At 52.9% G+C, this 18,658-nt stretch overlaps 1 protein-coding gene across 1 annotated transcript in view; it reads left to right on the top strand.

Annotated features, from left to right (window-relative positions):
* Positions 1–18,658, top strand: part of MROH7 (maestro heat like repeat family member 7) — a gene marked incomplete at both ends in the record, with an annotated part of 43,093 nt that overhangs the window by 9,670 nt on the left and 14,765 nt on the right. The window contains 11 exons of the mRNA XM_080801701.1: positions 424–498; positions 2,091–2,170; positions 2,448–2,577; positions 4,666–4,761; positions 5,256–5,360; positions 5,571–5,706; positions 7,828–7,940; positions 8,240–8,416; positions 8,841–8,995; positions 11,395–11,533; positions 14,819–15,009. Of these exons, the coding sequence (XP_080657827.1) occupies positions 424–498; positions 2,091–2,170; positions 2,448–2,577; positions 4,666–4,761; positions 5,256–5,360; positions 5,571–5,706; positions 7,828–7,940; positions 8,240–8,416; positions 8,841–8,995; positions 11,395–11,533; positions 14,819–15,009 (1,397 nt within the window). The remainder of the gene's footprint in view (positions 1–423; positions 499–2,090; positions 2,171–2,447; positions 2,578–4,665; positions 4,762–5,255; positions 5,361–5,570; positions 5,707–7,827; positions 7,941–8,239; positions 8,417–8,840; positions 8,996–11,394; positions 11,534–14,818; positions 15,010–18,658) is intronic.

Raw genomic sequence — 18,658 nt, 5'->3', positions numbered from 1 at the left:
GCTCTCTGTGCTGTAGCCTGAGGTTACCCGGGAGCGGGGGCTGGAATGTCCAAGATGACCCTCGCCTTCCACATGGCGTCATCGTCTCATATCTAGCCCAGCTTCCCGGCCAGTTCCCTGAAGGGATAGGCCAGGAATTGGCACATCATCACTTCATGGCCTTCTGTTGATCTAAGCAAGTGCTAAGATGAGCCCCGATTCAAGGGCTCTCTGTCCTCTTCCCTCCCCAACTGCCACCACAGCCTTCCCGAATCTGTACCCCACCCCAAGTGTCGCAGTGGTTTCTCATTTCTCTGGAGCCCATGCTGGGGGCTGGCAGCTGGGGACATGCTGGCCGTGTATGGTGGGGATGTGAGGGCCAGCCCTGAGGGAAGGGGTCCTTGTGACTCTCACCCCGTGGTTTTGCCCTCTTCTGCCTCCCAGGTGGAGAATGTCATCGCCCTCCAGAAACACCAGGAAGGGGAAGGCGAGAAGAAGACCATGATGAAGAAGATGATGGTGTGGGAACCCCGTGCGGGCCTGTGGCTTTGGGTGGGGAGGAGGTGGGAGTCCTGGTCTGCCCAACGGATGAGACAAGGCTTGAGGTGGGAGGAGGACAGAGATGGGGGCAGGACACTTGGATGTGAGCCACAATCCATCTCTAACTGCCCTCCAACCTCGCTGAGGGAGCTCAAGCCCTTTTCCTTCTGTGAGCCTGGCTCTTCTCATCTCCTCATCTCCTCCCGTGGTAATAATGCCTGTGCGTGGGCTCTCTTCTTGGGAGGATGTAACCCAGTGGTTAGATCACTGTAGAGCCCAAGCCCCTGTGAACAGTTGTCACTGTTTAATACATTCTTGTTCCAGAAACTCCTCCTGGTGGGAAACTTCCAAAAGTTTCCTTATTATTTGGCAAAATACATTCACTTCCTAGTTATCCACTGGAATGGTTTGGGCCAGTGAAGTCCCCAAAATTATATTTAGCTTTGTGTCCGTTAAAGAGAGCAAATCCTTGCCTTTGATAACTTCATTCAACCAACATTAATTGAGTCCCTATTGTGTGTAGATGGGAGATCAAAAGTGAGAAGTAATTATTAGGACGTTTTTATTTTATTTTATTATTTATTTATTTATTTATTTAAAAGATTTTGTTTATTTACTTGACAGAGAGAGATCACAAGTAGGCAGAGAGTCAGGTGGCAGGGGGTGGGGTGGGGGGAAGCAGGCTCCCCGCTAAGCAGAGAGACTGATGCGGGACTCTATCCCAGGACCCTGAGATCATGACCTGAGCTGAAGGCAGAGGCCCAATCCACTCAGCCACCCAGGCACCCTTTATTTATTTTTAAGATTTTATTTATTTGAGAGAGAGTGCACAAGCATGAGCGGGATGGGGGCGGGGGAGCAGCAGGCAGAGGCAGAGGGAGAAGCAGGCTCCCCCCTGAGCAAGGAGCCCAATGTGGGGGCTCAATCCCAGGACTCTGGGATCAAGGCCTGAGCCGAAGGCAGAGGTTCAATCCACTGAGCCACCCAGGTGCCCTTTATTTTATTTTTAAAGATTTTATTTATTTATTTGAGCGAAAGAGAGAGTGCACGTACAAGCTGAGGGAGGGGCAGAGGGAGAGGCAAGCAGACTCAGCACCAAGCAGAGAACCCCGATGCGGGGCTTGATCCCAGTACCCTGAGATCATGACCTGAGCGGAAGGCAGATGCTTAACTGACTGATCCATTCAGGCGCCCTTAGGACAATTTTAAAGGAATTCAAGTGGACCCCCTTCCAGAGCCATTCATGGTGTTTTTTTTGCTTTGGGCCAGCCTATGGCTTAAATATACCTCCTTACCAGGGGGCTGCTGAAGCAGTTCTTGCTGGGCCCTGTGTGTGGGGTGCAGCTCGTTAAGGTGTGGTGTGTGTTTGGTAGCCTTGAACTGAGCCCAGGACCGGGTTTGACCCATGAGCCGGCTCTCCCCACAGGAGGCCCTGCATGGTGTGGAGGTGGGGAGTTCTGTTCAGGCTGAGGGGCTGACAGCCCCGCGCCCTGTGCAGAACAGTAGCCTCGGTCCTGGTGGTCTGCAGTGGACTTGCCCCCTCATTGACCCCTCTGTGGTCCCCTGTCCAGAGGCAGATCCAGGAGGAGCCACTGGATTCCCTCTCAAGCACTGTCCGCTGGCAGGCCATGGAGACCCTGACTCAGCTGAGGTGTCCACAGCCCCCTCCCTGACCCCCAGCCCTTTCCCTTCTTCCCTGGGCTCCACCTGTCTCTTCTAGGGCCTGTCCCCACCCACTCCTGGGCCTTTTCCTCTCCTCAGGCCCCATCCTGCACACCCACTTCCCTCCTCCCCACCTCATCTTGCTCAGGCCATGCCCAAGCCTCCAGGTAGGTGCCCTCCTCTCGCCCCGCATCCTTAGCTTCCTGCTTCCGGCCACCGGCCCCCTCCCTCACTGCCCCCCACCTCTTGCTTTCTGTCTCCTCCAGTCACTCCCAGCCGGTCCTGGGCTGGCAAGAAAGAGCAGACCTGGTGAGCACGTGTGTGAAGAGTGTGTTCTCCCTCCCCTCAGTGCAGGCCATGCAGGAGAAAGATGAGGCCAAGGCTGAGGCCATACAGGCGAGTCCTCAGGGCTGTCTGTGTCCTTAGACAAAGGTGCATTTCTGACCTCCCAGCGGGGAAAGAACGAGCATTCCAGAAGGTAGATGTGAATCTTCACACTCCTACTCAAGCTGCATGACCTCACCTCTCCTAGCCTGAGCAGGCTCTTGATAAATATTCGGTGAATGAGTGAATCTTCGGAATAAGGAATTGCTCATTTGGGATGCTCTGTCCACTTGTGGATCCTGCCCTAAGAGAGGGATGTGAGCCTGTGTTGGCATGGCCAGTGGAGGTGGCTGGGAGTGGGAGGAGGAGGGCTGAGAACTGGCTGAGCTGGGTGATGCCTAGCTGGGATGAGGGTAGAACATCAAGGGACTCCTGTGAGTGTCTTCCAGCCCGGGAAGGGTGGTCCCAGAAGTGGGTAGAGGTGACCCTTAGTGTAGGATGTAGGGTCCGGGGGAGAGGTTTAGGGAGAGGAGTTTCAGCCCAGAGGGAGGCACATTCATTCATCCTTTCATTCAGCAAATATAAACAGTGCCCACTCCAAACTACCAGGGGCTGGGGGATACAGTAGAGGGAGGGGAGGGGGGAGATGGACACCGTCAAAGAATCATACAAATAAATGCATATTTATTCATGGTAAATGTTGCAAGCAAGCTTAGGATGGGTATCCTGGCCTAGGTGGGGGTCAAGGGTCATGGTGCTGCAGCTGAGAGGTTACAGAAGAGCTGGTTAGCTGGGGTGGAGGGGTGGGCAGAAGGAAGGGCATGCCAGGCAAAGGGACCAGCCTGTGCAGTGGCCTGAAGACTGTGAGAACAAGGTGCCTGCAAAGATGACAAGGGGGCAATGTGGCCGGAGCCAGAGGTTGAGGCAGGAGGGCTGGGAAGTGAGTCTAGAGAGCAGTAGGGGCCAGACCACACTGGCAGCATGAGGACTCTGGGTCCTGGGAGGTAGGTGGTGCACTGAGACAAGGTGGGGGAATCCTTGCTGCCTGGCAAGAGAGCAGGAAGCCCTCTTGCAGTACCAGGCCTACACACCAGAGGTCAGTGCTGCACAGTAATGGGTCCTTGGATGGGAGGGAAGGAGGAGGTAGCGGACAAGCAGGGCCTGGCCTGGTGGTTGTGGTGTAACCCTGATGTGCACAGGCTGGGGAAGCCTGGACGAGGACACCCTAGGAGACAAACAGATGTGATGAGCTGGCAGAAGGAAAGGATGCAGGGGACAGAGGGTCTTCCCAGAGTGGCCCAAACCCACTCTGTAGCCTTGTGTATGAGTAATGCCTGCACCTTCCTAAGACAATTCTGGGACTGGGATGTGGCTGAGGGAAGGGGAACCGGGGCAGGGGAGACATGACTCCCTGCAGGGACAACTTAGAAAGTCTATTGGGGTCTAGGAGTAGCAAGTAAAAACACCTGAGAACAATAATAAAAGTAAGGCTGACTCTCCCGTTTATCTGGCTCTTACCGCTCTAGTGCCACTTCCCCACTCATCCTCTCATTTGTTCCTCACCACTGGAAACCATGTAAGCTTGGATAAGTGCATCCTCATTTGCAAAATGAGAAAAACACTTTGAGGGCACAGTGATACGGTTGTGTGAATCTCCACACTGACCTGGCCCATGGTAGATTCTCAGTCAATGCTGGGGCTCCTCTTCCTCCTCCTTTAAGGCAGGAGTGCAGGGATAATAATCATCAATTTGTTGTTATTTTTTAAGATTTTATTTATTTATTTGAGAGAGAGAGAGAAGGAGCCTGGGAGGGGCAAAGAAAGGGAGAGAATCCCAAGCAGACTCCATGCGGAGCACAGAACCTGATAACAGAGGTCAATCCCAGGACCCTGAGATCATGACCTGAGCCAAAACCTAGATCCAACACTTAACTGACTCCGCCACCCAGGCACCCCACTGATTTGTTGATAAGGAAACTGTAACCCATGGTGGGGGTAGTAATTTGTCCAATATCACACCTCAAGTTAGTGTCTGAGATGGGGCCAGAAAGCAGCGCTCCTGGGTCTGGATGCCCCCTCCTTCCCTGACCCATAGCAGGGGTTACAGGCTGGGTTTGCTCCAGGAGCCTCCTAGTGACTTGGTCCTCCTTCTGTCCACAGACACTTTACCGTCAGACCCTGGATGCTCTGCAGACACTGCTCAACGCCCTCTTTGTGGAGGACCCCACTCCTGCCGGGCTGAAGAGCATCTTGGAGGTGTGGGGGCAGGGAGCAGTGCAAGGGCAGAGGGGAAAGGAGAACAGGCTCCAGAGCCTGGGGAGGCTATGCCCAGGAGTGGCTGGACTTCTGCATGTCACCTTGTGCCAGTGTTCTGTCCCCCGGTCCCTCTTACAGGCCCTATTCCAAACTCCTGCCCCTTCACGCTCTCCCTATCCTCCATGCTCTTGCTCTAGCCGCCCGCTTAGCGTTCCTTTTCCGTTCTCATCCAAACCTCTCTTCTATCCTCATGACTCTCCACCTACCATCTCTCTCCTTGCTGACCTTCCTCCTCCCTCTGGTTTTCCAGTCCTAGCCTTAACTTCTGGACCCCATGTCTCCCTATGCTCCTGGAGGAGGATGGGGGCTATGGACAGTTGCATTTATGCCCTCCTGGAAGCTTCCTGCTGACTGGTGAAGGCCGACCTGCCCACCCAGGCAGCAGAAGGCTGGTGTCCAGCCTGAAGCTCTGAGTCTTGTCCTTGTCCTCACAGCCCCTGGGGCCCTGGATGAACTCTGGGAAGGCCCACGAGCGAGCACGGGCTGTGAACAGCAATGTCTCTGTGTTGAACCACACGCTTCTGACCCTGCCTTTCTTTGTGAGTGGCCCCTGGGAGGGGAGGACACTCTTAGGGAGAAACTTCTTGGCTCTAAGGGATCCAGTGCCTCTGTCCCAAGGTTCCCAGGTGGCTCTTGTCATCTTCAGAGGGCTCTCCTATCAGGGCCAGACCATCCGGCTCTGTTCACTAATCACTGTATAGTGCTATTGAACCTATAAGCCTCAGTTCTTGAAGTTATGATGCAAACAGATGTCCTCGGGGTTCCCGGCGCTGGGGCTTCTGCTGGGGAGACTCATCCTTCGCATCGGGGATCCTGATGAAGAGATCGGCCGGGAGGCCCTGGATGGCATCATCATCCTCTACACCATCCTGGAGCTCCAGAAACGTAAGCCCTTTGCAGTGCGTGTGCAGCAAGCTTCTGAGCAGGTGCTCAGCCTGGGAATGGACTGGAGCCCTGGCAGCAAGGGCACAGGTAGAAGATGGAGGAACCCAGCACGGGGTCTGATGGGCTGGCGCGATGCCTCAGTCCCCACAGACCCAGAGGACAGGGGCTACAAACAAATCTATTTTGATTTAAGCCATCCTTCCATCGGAGCCCCTCCTCCTCCTCTCAAGTATAATCTGTGACTCTCATTGTCACATTTCTATGATGTGACAAGAGCAGGGAAGGCTGTGTCTTCATCTCCACTCCATTCCCACAGTCTAGCCCTGAGCCTGGGCACAGGGTGGGTGTTCAGTGAATGTTTACTGAGTGAACGAACAAAGACCAAGTCCCACATTAGGGTCTGGAGTGGCTGCAGCCTGTAGACCTCGCATTAGGGAGCTGGGGACGTGAAATGGGCTGACCCAGGTACCGGGCTGGCACTGTGCCTAGAGGTGTGCAGTCTCAGCGGCTAACTGCCTCCACCCTTTCTCCATGGTCCCAACCCCGCCCACGGGCCTTTGGCATATTATTTAAACTTCTCTGGCTCCAGAGGCTGAGTGACCTGGCCATCTGTAATCGCAGTTAACTAGCTATCCTGTATTTTGTCTGGGGACCCCCAGACATACACTGTCAGACTTTCAAGGGTGAGGTGCTTTGTCTTGGCCCCTTGAGTGTAGGGAGCAGCAAAGCTAGGCTTTGAACTTGGGTGTCTCTGATTCCAGGTCTCACGCTTCTTTTCTTTCTTTCTTTCTTTCTTTTTTTTTTTTTTTTAAGATTTTATTTATTTATTTGACAGAGAGAGATCACAGGTAGGCAGAGGGGCAGGCAGAGAGAGAGAGGAGGAAGCAAGCTCCCTGCCAAGCAGAGAGCCTGATGCAGGGCTCAATCCCTGGACCCTGAGATCATGACCTGAGCCGAAGGCAGAGGCTTAACCCCCTGAGCCACCCAGGCGCCCATCATGCTTCTTTTCTTTACAAATAACTCGCACACTTGGTCCATAGGGTCCTTCTGCCTCGATGGCCCTTCCTTATGTTTATGGCTTGCACACCCTGGAGCATCCAGGTGGGACCTGGGCCAGGCCGCAGAAAGGCCTGAGGAAATGAGCCTGAAATGTGTTTCCTTCCACAGAAAATATGAAGCCGCCTTGTGCCAGGTCTAGTCTAGGCACTGAAAACAGCGATGAAGTTAAATAATCCTTCCTGTTCAGCTGCCCTTCTCGTTGTCAGGAGACAATAAACAAAAGAAACAAGTGATACGTATAGTGAAGTCAGATAACGAGCACTAAAGAAAACATATCGGAAAAGGGGGTTTGGGAAGGCCAGGGTAGGGGGACCACAATTTAAAGAGGGATCACCACACAACCACCAAACCAGCAGAAATCCACATGACAGCTCACTGGTGGGACGGGGGTTGCCCCTGGAGCGCTCATGCGCTGCTGGGGGCGTGGGGTGCATAGTCGGCCAGACTGGAAGACCATTTGGCAGCATCCCCTGAGGCTGAACCCATGCCTACCCTGGCACCCAGCAAACACACTCCTGCCTCCATACCAACAAATGTGTCCCTCCATTCACTGAAAGGCATGGGCTAGGCCTACCAGAATGTTCCAAGCAGCACCAATAGCTGGACGTGACCCCAATGTCCATTAGAAGCAGAAGAGAGACATAGACCGCAGTGTATTCACACTATGGGAGATGATGCAACATCACGACCGATGAGCTCACGCTACTTGGGACCGCGGGGGTGACTGTCACCCCCATGACGCTGAGGGAAAGCCAGGCACACAGGTCCAACAGCAAGAAATCTAACCTGAGGCTTTAGGAGTCAGAATAGTGGGGTCCCCTGGGTGGGGGAGGGGACAGGGGGACGGGAAGAAGCACAAAGAGGGGACCTCTGGGGTGCTGATGATGTAGTGTTTCTCAACCCGAGTGCTGGTTACCTGGGTTCTGGACCTGGGTGCTGGTTCCAGAAAAATGTACCTCGCTGCTTATCTCTGATTCCTGTAGTTCCTACATCTACGTTTAGCAGAAAGTTTAAGAAAAAAGAATTGGATGGTTGGGCCTCACTGAGGCTTTCTTCTTGCAGGATCCAGAGATAAGGAAGAGACCAATAAGGAGGAGCTGTATGAGAGCAACAAGCGATTCCTGGGGCCTTACAACCCTGTCAGCCCTTGCCAGAATATTCTGCGTGTGATCGCGGTGACCGCCCGCTGCCCACCAGCTCTGGGCCTTCCTGGGAATGGGGGAGGGGCAGTGCCAGCCCACCCCAGTGTCTTCTCCCCATGTTTCTATCTCTCCAGGCTCAAGTCCCCTTTAAGGAAGCCTTCCCCAACCACACAGGCCCACCCTGAGTGCCCCCTCCTCCTCGGTTCAGGGCCGTGCTGGAGGGATGTTAGCTCATTCTGGGGGCAGGGGCCATGTCTCCCCTCTCTTTTAGCTCCTCCCCAAAGGGTTGGCCACCCGTCCCTGGGGTCTGTATCTCTGTGCCTCTGTTTCAGGAGTTTGGAGACTTCCTGGGACCCCAGCAGGTGAAGGACCTGCTGCTAGCAGCCCTAGAAGGCTTGAAAGGCAGCTCAGAGGCCCAGGGGAAGGACTCTGGGGAGATGATGCAGCTGGCCTCGGAGGTCACGCTCAGCTCGGTGCTGGAATGGTACCGCCACAGGGTGCTGGAGGTGGTAAGGCTCCTCCAGGGGCTGGGGCTGAGCTGGGAAACCCTACAGGGCCTGCTCATCCCTTGGGACCCGCCGTCTGGCAGTGGCAGGGTGGGGAGTGTGGGAACCCCTAAGCACTGGAGCAGGATAGGGGTGGTAGTGGCTAAGTTCTAGGTGCCTCCTACTTGCGGATAAGAAAGAACTCACTTAATGATCTGGGGGCAGTGGGGAAGGCAGTGAGGACAGCTGGCTGTCTCCCAGGGAAGGAGCAGGTGCACTGTTCCCCCCCACCCTCCAATCCCCATCTCTCTCCTGTTGCCCTCTCTCTCTCTCCTCTCCCCTGTCACCCCTACTTCTTTCCTCTTCCCCCTCCCTACTCTCCCCACGCCTGCTTTGGCTTCTCCAACTGGCCTCCTGGCTGCTCACGGCTGCTCTGGCTGTGCCCCAGATCCCAGAAATCATGCAAGGCATCTACGCACAGCTGAACTACATCCAGGAACCACGGGCCCGCGAGGTGGCCCTGCTCCCCGTCTCCTTCCTGGCCAGCTCCTTCATGACTGAGGTGGTTGTGGCCCTGCTCACGTGCCCCCTCCCACTGGACAGGTACCCACGGAGGGGCTCCCGCCATCACACCTCCGAGGGTTGGAGCAGCCCCCACCCTGGGCTGGGAACCTGTCCTCCCACCCAGAGCAGGCCCTGGCCCTCCCAGCTGGCCCCTTTTCCGTATGATCTGGGATGCTTATGACAGCCATTAAGCACTTCCGAAGCCCTGCTGGGTGTCCATGTGGAGCATTAATTCCTTCTGTCCTTAGTACTACAACCCCACTCTGCAGATGGGGAGACTGAGGTGAAGTTCCTTGTCCTCGGCACCCAGGGAACAAGCAACAGGATGAGGACCTAAACTCAGATTTGACCAGCTCTGAGCCCAGATCTCTAAGGAGGCCCTAGAAAGGAGGTCTGAGTATTTGCCCTGACTCTGCCTCTGGCTACTGTGTGGTCTTGGGTGGTTCACTTGCCCTCTCTGGGCTTCATTTCCCCCCAGAGACAAAAGAGGGAAATACTCTCTTCATGATTCCCACTCCAGATGGCTGGTTGTGACAAGCAATGTAGCCAGCTGAGCTGAGGGCCTGCCCAGGGCTGGACTCTGCAGGACCAACCTTCCTGCTCTCAGCCTTCAGGATCTTGTGGTCTGACGGGCAGAGGGGACTGTGGCCAGAGAGACCAGACTGACTGCTCCAGCCTCCCAGCCCAGGAAACACTCCCACACCTTTGAATGAATAGAACAGGGCAGCCAGAGTGTGGCCCACACCTTAAGATAGTTGTACGGGAGCTCACGCAGAATTGCGCCAAGGTGTATGATGAGCTGTGCTTCTAGTGGGGATAGCTCGTGTCATTCACAGAGGCCAGGGAGACTGGCTGGGAAGGTGAGAGCCAGGGTGTCATGTCCCCGTGCTCCCACCTGGAAGAATTTCACCCTTTCTGCCCACACTAGCCCCCAGAGAGTTTTTTGGAATCACCAACCCTTCGGACTCAAGACTGGCAGGGCCACATCCTGACATCAGGATGGAGGACAGAGCAGTGGCAGGGGCTCCTGCTCCCAGAAGTCCTTGCGGCAGCCCATGCAGTGGGCCAGCCAGACAGAGCAGGTACAAGATGGAAAGAGGCTGGGCTCTCAGGTGCCACGCTGGCGCTTGTGAGAACCCGAGAGATGGCCCCCTTCCATCTTGTGCCCCGGATGCCTCACGGGCCTCACCCTAGTCTTCCCTCTGGGCTTGAGAGCTGGACTCTTGGGCCTCCCAGTTAAAGGTGTAGGAGCTGCCCTGGCTGAAATGGCTCCCAAGAATTGCTCTGTCTCTCCTTTTTTTTTTTTTTTTAAGATTTTATTTATTTGATAGAGAGATCACAAGCAGGCAGAGAGGCAGGCGGGGTGGGGGTGGGGGGAAGTAGGCTCCCCGCTGAGCAGAGAGCCCGATGTGGGGCTCGATCCCAGGACCCTGAGATCATGCATGACCTGAGCTGAAGGCAGAGGCTTTAACCCACTGAGCGACCCAGGTGCCCCTAGAATTGCCATTTTAACAAAAGATCTAGAGACTTTGCTTTTGGGGTCCCTATGGGGACAAGTGCAGTCCCAAGAGTCACTGCTCCCTGGGAGGTTCAATGCAACAGCGTCCTCTTCGGTTCTTATAATTCATTTATAGTCCCTCCCAGCCCAGATGCAATTTACCAACTGGGTCATTTTCACCATAAGCAATGTTGCCTAGCAACATAGTTGACATACTATCTTTATCAGGTTTCCAGGGGAACAGAGCTGGAAAGTTAATGGAAGGTTCAAATGCTCATGCAGAGGGAAAAGGGGTTCCGTTAACCCTTTCGTGCACCACTGGCCTGTCCATGCTTTCGGCTCCCCACAATTGATAGGAATGCCCACAGTCTGGTGCTGGCAGGTCCAGAGGCTTTCCTCTGCCTGGAGTACTGCCTTGTAAGGAGACAGGTGCAGGCACTCCTTGATGCAAGGACCAGGCCCTAAGGGGCCCCCTGGCATAGAGGAATGACTCACTACTGGCTTTGAAGGCACCAGAACTGGTCATTTCCTGACGCTGCAGCTCATTATCTGTGATATCTCAGACTAATGATGTCACCTCTCTGAGCCTCAACTCCACATCTGTAAAATGGGAATAATAACCCAGCTTGAGTGTCCTTTGAGAATTCAGTGAATTTGAGTATACGCCCAGGGATTTGCCTAGTGCCTGGGGTACAGCAGATACTCCATGTTTGCCAAATAAATTGAGTATAAAGCACTTGGTACAATACATGGAAATAGGATTTTGAAGAATTGTGAGCCCCCTGCCTCTTACAGAGTGTTTTCTGAACCATTCCTCGCTGGGACACCCATGGATACCATTTTGATGGCATCTTCCCTTCTCCATCCCCAAACCACTGGGAGGCAGGGTGGGCCCAGCGCCCTGGTCCTCACTAACCATCTCCACCCACCGATCCCCCAGCAATGGTGCGGAGATGTGGAGGCAGCTGATACTGTGCAAGCCCAGCTGTGACGTCCGAGACCTCCTGGACCTGCTCCTGACCAGCCTGAAGGAGAAGCCTTTCACCAAGAAGGGCCGGACCTCCATCGTGCCCCTTGCGGTGAGCCCCTGCCTCGCCTACCCCATGACTGTCCCATCCTGCGCTCCCTGCTCCTGCCCTCCTGCCCAGCTCAGCACACCCTGCTCTGCCAGGTGCTATTTGTATGGCTCAGGTAGGTCTGTCTCCAGCCTGCTATTTGTGACCCCCTGGACGGCATCTTGCTGCTACTTACAGGGAGGGCAGCAGCCGGGGAGGGGGGACTTGCAGACCGGTGTCTAAGAGCTGGCTTGGATTCCCGTACTAATCTATGACCCGAACAAGTCACTTCTCTGCTTGAGGCTCAGCCCCTGCGTCTGTAAATGGGATACTGATGAGGGAATCTGCCTCATGTGGTGGTGGTGAAGATAAAATAAGGTAACTCATTCATTCATTTAGTGACGTAACATGTTTACATGCTTGCTGCGGGGCTCTGAGCTCATCCCTGAGAACACAGAGGGAAAGGCGGCTTTGACTGCAGGGAGGTTACTGGGTAGAGAGACAGACTTCTCTCTGCCTCTGTCACTGTCACCCTGGCCCTAGCCCTCTGGACAGTACCCCTGCTCATCTCGCTGCTTCCACTTCAGCCCCTCCAATCTGTACTGCAGCCAAAAAATCTTTGAGAATGCACCTCTGCTCTTCTCAATCCCGTCAGTGGCTTCCCATTGTCTTTGAGAATAACACAGTATTTCTACTGATGTTGCAAGGCCCAGCACCCCTCTTGGGCCTTACCACACTCCATGGTCCCTCTTACTTGCATGGCTCAAGCCTTGTTCTTTGTCAGAAATTCTTACACACCATGCTATCTCTGTCACAGGGCCTTTGCGCATGCTGTTCCCTCTCCTGAACTGCTCTCCGCTAACCTAACTTCTTTTCATCCCTCAGCTATCAATTCCAGCATCACCTCCTCAGGGAAGCCCTCCCTTATCTCCCTGACCTGATCAAATCTGTGCATATTACACTTTGCTTCACATGCTTTATCTTGGAGGAGTTTACCCCAGTTGTGATTTGATTTGACACTAATGTGTAGGGTCCTCTGAGTAATCTGTGAGATGCCTGAATTCAGTGCCTGAGCCTCTTTTGCTCACCGTAAAATCCCCAATGTCTGACATATACCTGGCACATAGTAGATGCTCAAAAAAAGTTTCGTTAGACTGATTTATTTATTCAACAGCATTAATTGAGCACCTACTATGTGCCAGGCACACTCATGAATTCTGGGGATTCAGCAGAGAGCAAGACATTCTGGTGGGAGGAAGCAAATAAAGACATGGCCGGTGGAGGCATGGATGGTAACCCCTTTATGGAGGGGGACACTGTGGCTCAGTCACATCCCACGGCTTAGCTAAGGTCACAGAGCTTGGTAGGGCCAGCAGTCAAGCCCAGATCTCCTACCTCTGAATCCTGTGCTTCACAACTGGGGGTCTCTGCCTCTATCCCCCAGTGCTGAGGTCTATGAATAAGGCATGAGCCTCCATTCCTTCCCTGATTTGGTCCTTCATCCTCTCCTCCCTCAAGGAATGCATCTTGCTGTATTCGTGAGTCACTCATCTGTGCATTTTGCTCAAGCATAGTTTGAGCACAGATACAGCCTGGACAGATTTTTGTCTCATGGTATTAATAAACAGTGACCACGACTGAGCCAAGAGCAGAGACCTATGGCCCATCACTAGAGACTTTTCTCTACAGCATGACCGTGTTCTTTGGATACAATCATTATCTTTGGTCTACTGAAAAACGTAAGGGCTTTGAGTCCAAGAGGCTTATCTTAGCTCTGCCATTGCCTCACTATATAATCTCGGTCAGTCACCACCCCCCCACCGCTGCCCTCCCTGCTCTAGCCTTGGTATATTGATCTGTAAAATGGGTGGTAATAATTCCCACCCTGTCTAGCTTCCCTTTTCAGAAGAGTGAAATACTGTGTGTGAAAGAGCTTCCCAGGGGCGCCTGGGTGGTTCAGTGGGTTAAGCCTCTGCCTTCAGCTTGGGTCATGATCTCAGGGTCCTGGGATCGAGCCCCGCATCAGGCTCTCTGCTCAACAGGGAGCCACTTCCGCCTCTCTCTCTGCCTGCCTCTCTGCCTACTTGTGATCTCTGTCTGTCAAATAAATAAATAAAATCTTTAAAAAAAAAAAAAAAAAAGAAAGGGCTTCCTAGCTGTAAAGTACAAATAAATGCCACTCGTGGTTCTCATCCGGCCCACATTGTGTCTCTTATCTCCCTGAGAATATGCCGTGGGCTCTGTCACTTGACAAATTCTCTTCCCTTGGGCCAGCTAGCATGAGAGCTAGCTGGTCACTTGATGAGAGCTATCTTGGTCACTTCTTCGTAAAGCACTCTCACCTCTCCCCTCATTCACTCTCCACCACACCGTGGGGCTGGTGGGAAGAGGACGGGTGACACCCCACCCCTTGACAGAGGATGAATGGATCTGAAGCTCAGAGAGGGCCAGGGAACTGTGGGGCCGGAAGGAGCCATCCAATCTGTGACCCCAGCACCACTGCCCCTGCCCCTGCCCCTGCATTGTCTTCCTGCCAGTGAGAGAGGCCTTGGTGGGCGGAGCAGGAGGCGGGCCCGGGCCAGGACCAGAGATGAATGGCAGGTGGAGATGTTGGACGGTGAGCACCAGTTGGGTCCCAGGGAACTTCGTGGACCAAATGCTAATAAAGCCAAGTTCCCAGGACTTCAGGGGGCTGGTGTGGGCAGTCGTGGACAGAAAAGGCAGAGTGTGACCAGTAGGTGTGGAGTGACAGAATTGAGGACTGGGCCTCCCTGGCTCCCACTCAAGCTGGGATTTGTTTCTTCCAGTTTGCTGGGCAGCAGGGGAGGTAGTGAGGGCAGCCGGGTTTAATGGCCTGAAGTGAAGGGACAGCGGGAGCGCCATCATGGTCTCTGTGCCCATGTTATGAATGAGAAAGAGGGAGGGCATGTGCAGCTGGTGTCTGAAAGCCTGGGCTCCAGTCCCAGCTCTGTCTCAAGGGCCGGGCGACCACCGGTACGTGCCTTCACCCCTCAGAGGTATCTCCTTGCCTGCACAACGGGATCAAGACTGCACCTCACCCACGGTGAGAGAGGAGCCCTCCACCCAGTTCTTCCACGGTTGTGTCGCCACCAAAGAGGCAGGCTGCTGTGCTGGTCTAGGGCTCACCCAGAGAGCCAGGAGGCGGAGTGTGTGTGGGGGCGGGGTGGGTGGAGAGATCTGGGCTCTACCAATTGGAGTGAGAGAAGAGCAAAGATCAGGTCCAAGCTGCTAGAGAAGCAGTCCAGGCTCCTGCCAGGAGCCTCCAGCCAGCCACCCCTCTGCCCCCAGGCAGCCAGCGGCCTGTGTGAGCTCCTGTCGGTCAACAGCTGCGTGGGTCGTGTGAGGCGTATCTACCCCCAGCTGCTCCTGGCCCTGCTCATTCAGGTCCATTACCACATCGGGCTCCACTTCCCCAGCCACATGGCTTTCTGCAAGGATGCCAGGAAGGACACTCCGCCTTCCATCTTCGTACCCGTGCGGTATGTGTGTCTTGCTGTCCCTGGCTGCAGGAGGCCACTAGCAAGGACCCTTCCTAAAATCTTGAGGGCATTCAGTTGGTAGAATTAGCTTTGGGACTAAAAGAGAAAACAGAAGCGTATTTTTAGGAGTGCCAATCATTTGCACGATAACTATTTGGGAGCACCTGCTGTGGTCTTTGTTTCAGACCTGCCTGGTGCTGGACGACAGCAAAGAATCAGCCTTCCTCCAAGGAGCTCACAATTTTATGTTTCGTCCTCACTCCCTAGACACATCACTTATATAAGATTTGTATCCAAGTTCCACCTTTTTATTTTATTTTATTATTTTTGTCTTATTTTTTACGTGGACTCTATGCAGGGCTTGAACTCACGACCCTGAGATCATGACCTGAGCTGAGATCAAGAGCCGAATGCTTAGCTACTGAGCCACCCAGGCACCCCTCACCATCTTATTTTTCATTATTAACCCATATAGGTAATATATGCATGTGGGTAAAGATCTCAAAAGGCATTAAAAGTGAGTTTCCTCTCCTTACCCAGTGAGCCTCCCCAGAAGAACCAGGTTCTTTCATACCCATCCACAGGTGGTTGATGCAGAGTTAAGCACATGTGTGTCTTTTTGTTTTTATACCAATAGTAATGTCCTTTACAGTTACAGTTTTGCTTTTAGCATATACTGTGTCCTAGGAGAACAGACATAGAGATCTGCCTCATTTTTTTTTGACAGCTGCATAATATCCCTCTGAGTGAAATGTACCATAATTTACTTAACCAGGATCCTCTTGGTTTAGGTACTTTGCACTTACAGACAAAGCTGCAATGAGTTCGTTTATATGTCTTTATGCACACATGTGATCGTACAATGTAGGACAAATTCCTGAAAGGAGGCTGGACGCATTGAAGGGCTTCTGCATTTTAATCGTGAGCTGGGACAGGGATATGGGGTGGAGAACGTTCTTGACCGGTGAGTGATGAAAGGGAAGATGGAGTGCCCTCTCAAGCACCCAGTTTGCCACATGGTCTTTGCCAGGGGTTGCTGCGTCCAGGAGGGCGTGAGAACGGCCGTCTCCCACACCTCGGCCAGCACAGTGGAACAGAAGATATTTATGTCTTCGCTGATCTGAAAGTTGAAAAAAAAAATGCTGTCATTTTCTCTTATTACGCTCGAGGTTGAGGTTGAAGTGTCGTTTGTGTTTTCTTTTTTTAGATTTTGTTTATTTGAGAGGGAGAGAGTGAGTGCACGTGTGAGCGGGGGAGGAGCAGAAGGGGAGGGAGAGAGAGGATCTCAAGCAGACTGTGCTGAGCACGGAGCCCCACATGGGCCTCCGTCTCACAACCCTGAGGTCACGACCTGAGCCAAAACCAAGAGTCGGATGCTTAACCATCTGAGCCACCCGGTGCCCCTGTGTTTCCTTTTCTTTGAGCAATGTTTGCTCAATTTTATATAGGGCTGTTGAGAATTTTGTTGTTGTTGTTAATTTGTATATATATATATATTTTTTTTTTGTTCTACTATTTATTTATTTATTTATTTATTTTTTAAATTTTAATAAACATATAATGTATTTTTATCCCCAGGGGTACAGGTCTGTGAATCGCCAGGTTTACACATTTCACAGCACTCATCATAGTACATACTCTCCCCAATGTCCATTTCCCCACCACCCTCTCCCGTCCCCCCTCCCCCCTGCAACCCTCAGTCTGTTTTTTGAGATTGAGTCTTTTATGGTTTATCTCCCTCCCAATCCCATGTTTTCATTTTTTCTTTTCCTACCTCCCCCCAAACCCCCGCATTGCCTCTCCACTTCCTCATATCAAAGAGATCATATGATAGTTGTCTTTCTCCGATTGACTTATTTCGCTAAGCATGATACCCTCTAGTTCCATCCACGTCATAGCAAATGGCAAGATTTCATTTCTTTTGATGGCTGCATAGTATTCCATTGTGTATATATACCACTTCTTCTTTATCCATTCATCTAAGAGCTTTTTATATATTAAGGATGGCAACTCTTTGTCACATGTATTCCACTTAACTGGTAACTATTTTATGGTCTTTGCCAAACAGAGAGTTTACGTTTGTATGCAGTCGAGTTTCTCAGTCTTTTCTTCTTTGGCTTCTATTGTGTGGGATGCTTAGAGAGGCACACTTTGAGGGGCTGAGGGCAAGCCATTGCGAGGCTGGACTTGAAGTCTGAACATCTCGGATTTGAGTGCTGGTTCCATCATTTAGTCTTTGTCCCTTGGGTAAACCACTTTAACCTCTTGGCAGCCTGGTATGCTTGCCCATGAAATGGTGTAAGTGATTCCTGCCCCGCAGGTGTGTTGTAAGGACCAAATAGGACCCCGTGTCCCAGCGGGACACCCTGTGCCAGGGCCACAGCACCACCTCTGACTCCCCTGGTGCTCGTGAGGGTGGCAGCCCTGACTCAGAAAGCTGATGGGCTCCGGGAGAAACAAAACCAAGGGGAAGTAGAGGAGGCGCTGGAGGAGGAGGAAGAAAGAATACACGGTGGAAAGGTCTCGACTATCAGGTGATAAAGGCTGTGATCTCTCCACTTGGAGGGCCTCCCTGAGCAAGGCCTGGGCAGGGGAGCTAGAGAGAGAGCCCCAGTGTCCCCCTCCATAAGGTCCAGCTGCTGTGCCCTGTGGCAGCCTCGGACTTCAACGCAGCTCCCTGTTGTGTCCTTGGCCCCCCCATCCCACTGCAGGGACAGGGCAATGATGGCTCCACTTCACTGGGAAAAGCTGAGAACCTTCTAGGAAGGTGAAGCCTACAGAGTGGGTGTTTCAGGGACCCAAAGTACCTGCACCACTACCCATAGCCTTCCTCCCCACGCTATCACCTCTGCCTTTTTACAAAGCAGCACAGACCTCACCTGGGGCTCCCGGAGGTGTGTCTTTGGGAGTCAGGTGGGGAGGAAGGACGATGGGTAGGGTCATTTTTGTTAAAAGTTGGAGCCTGATCAAGGGCGTGGTGGAAGAGTGGAGTCACCTACCTAGGAATGATGTGGCACTGTGTCCAAAAGCTTTAGCCTAATTCTGAGTTCCTCGGCTGCACACACCAATACCGGGTAGGTGGGGTCTGGGTAAGAGCTGTGACAGTCTGAAGCCAGGTAGAGAGAGAGTGACTGCTGCTCCTGGAGTTGGGGACACTGGGTGGTCAAGTCACGGAGCAGAACATTACACAGCTGGCTCACTCAGTCTTAGTTCAAGGTGCTGATGCTTGGCATGGAAGGTAGAACCTTCCTTCTAATGAAAACGTGCAAATCTCTGTTTAGCTATTCAGCCAGTGCTCTGGGGGGAAGGGAATAGGTGGGGGAAGGGAGAGTTGGGGAGGGCAAGCCCCAGGCTCTCAGGGTGGGCAGCACCTGGAGCCTGCCTCCTTCTGTGTGTGTGTGTGTGTGTGTGTGTGTGTGTGTGTGTGTGTGTGAGACTTTGCTGGTCCAGGACTGTAACTGACAACACGTGTCTCAAAGAATCAGCAGGAAGCTTGCGTGGTTCTGAAAGCCCCGGTCTCAGTAGAAGCTTGACTTTTCACACTGGATCAATAGTTATTACAAAACCCAAAACATGAAAACTAAAAGCAAATTCCTGAACATTACGCGATTTCCAGAATGCTTTGCTACTTTGTCTTGAATCATGAGGT

Source organism: Martes martes (assembly GCF_963455335.1).
Source record: "Martes martes genome assembly, chromosome: 4".
Taxonomy (NCBI): Eukaryota; Metazoa; Chordata; class Mammalia; order Carnivora; family Mustelidae; genus Martes; species Martes martes.
Note: the sequence above shows the minus strand (reverse complement) of the source record. Positions and strands in the feature narration are given on the sequence as shown.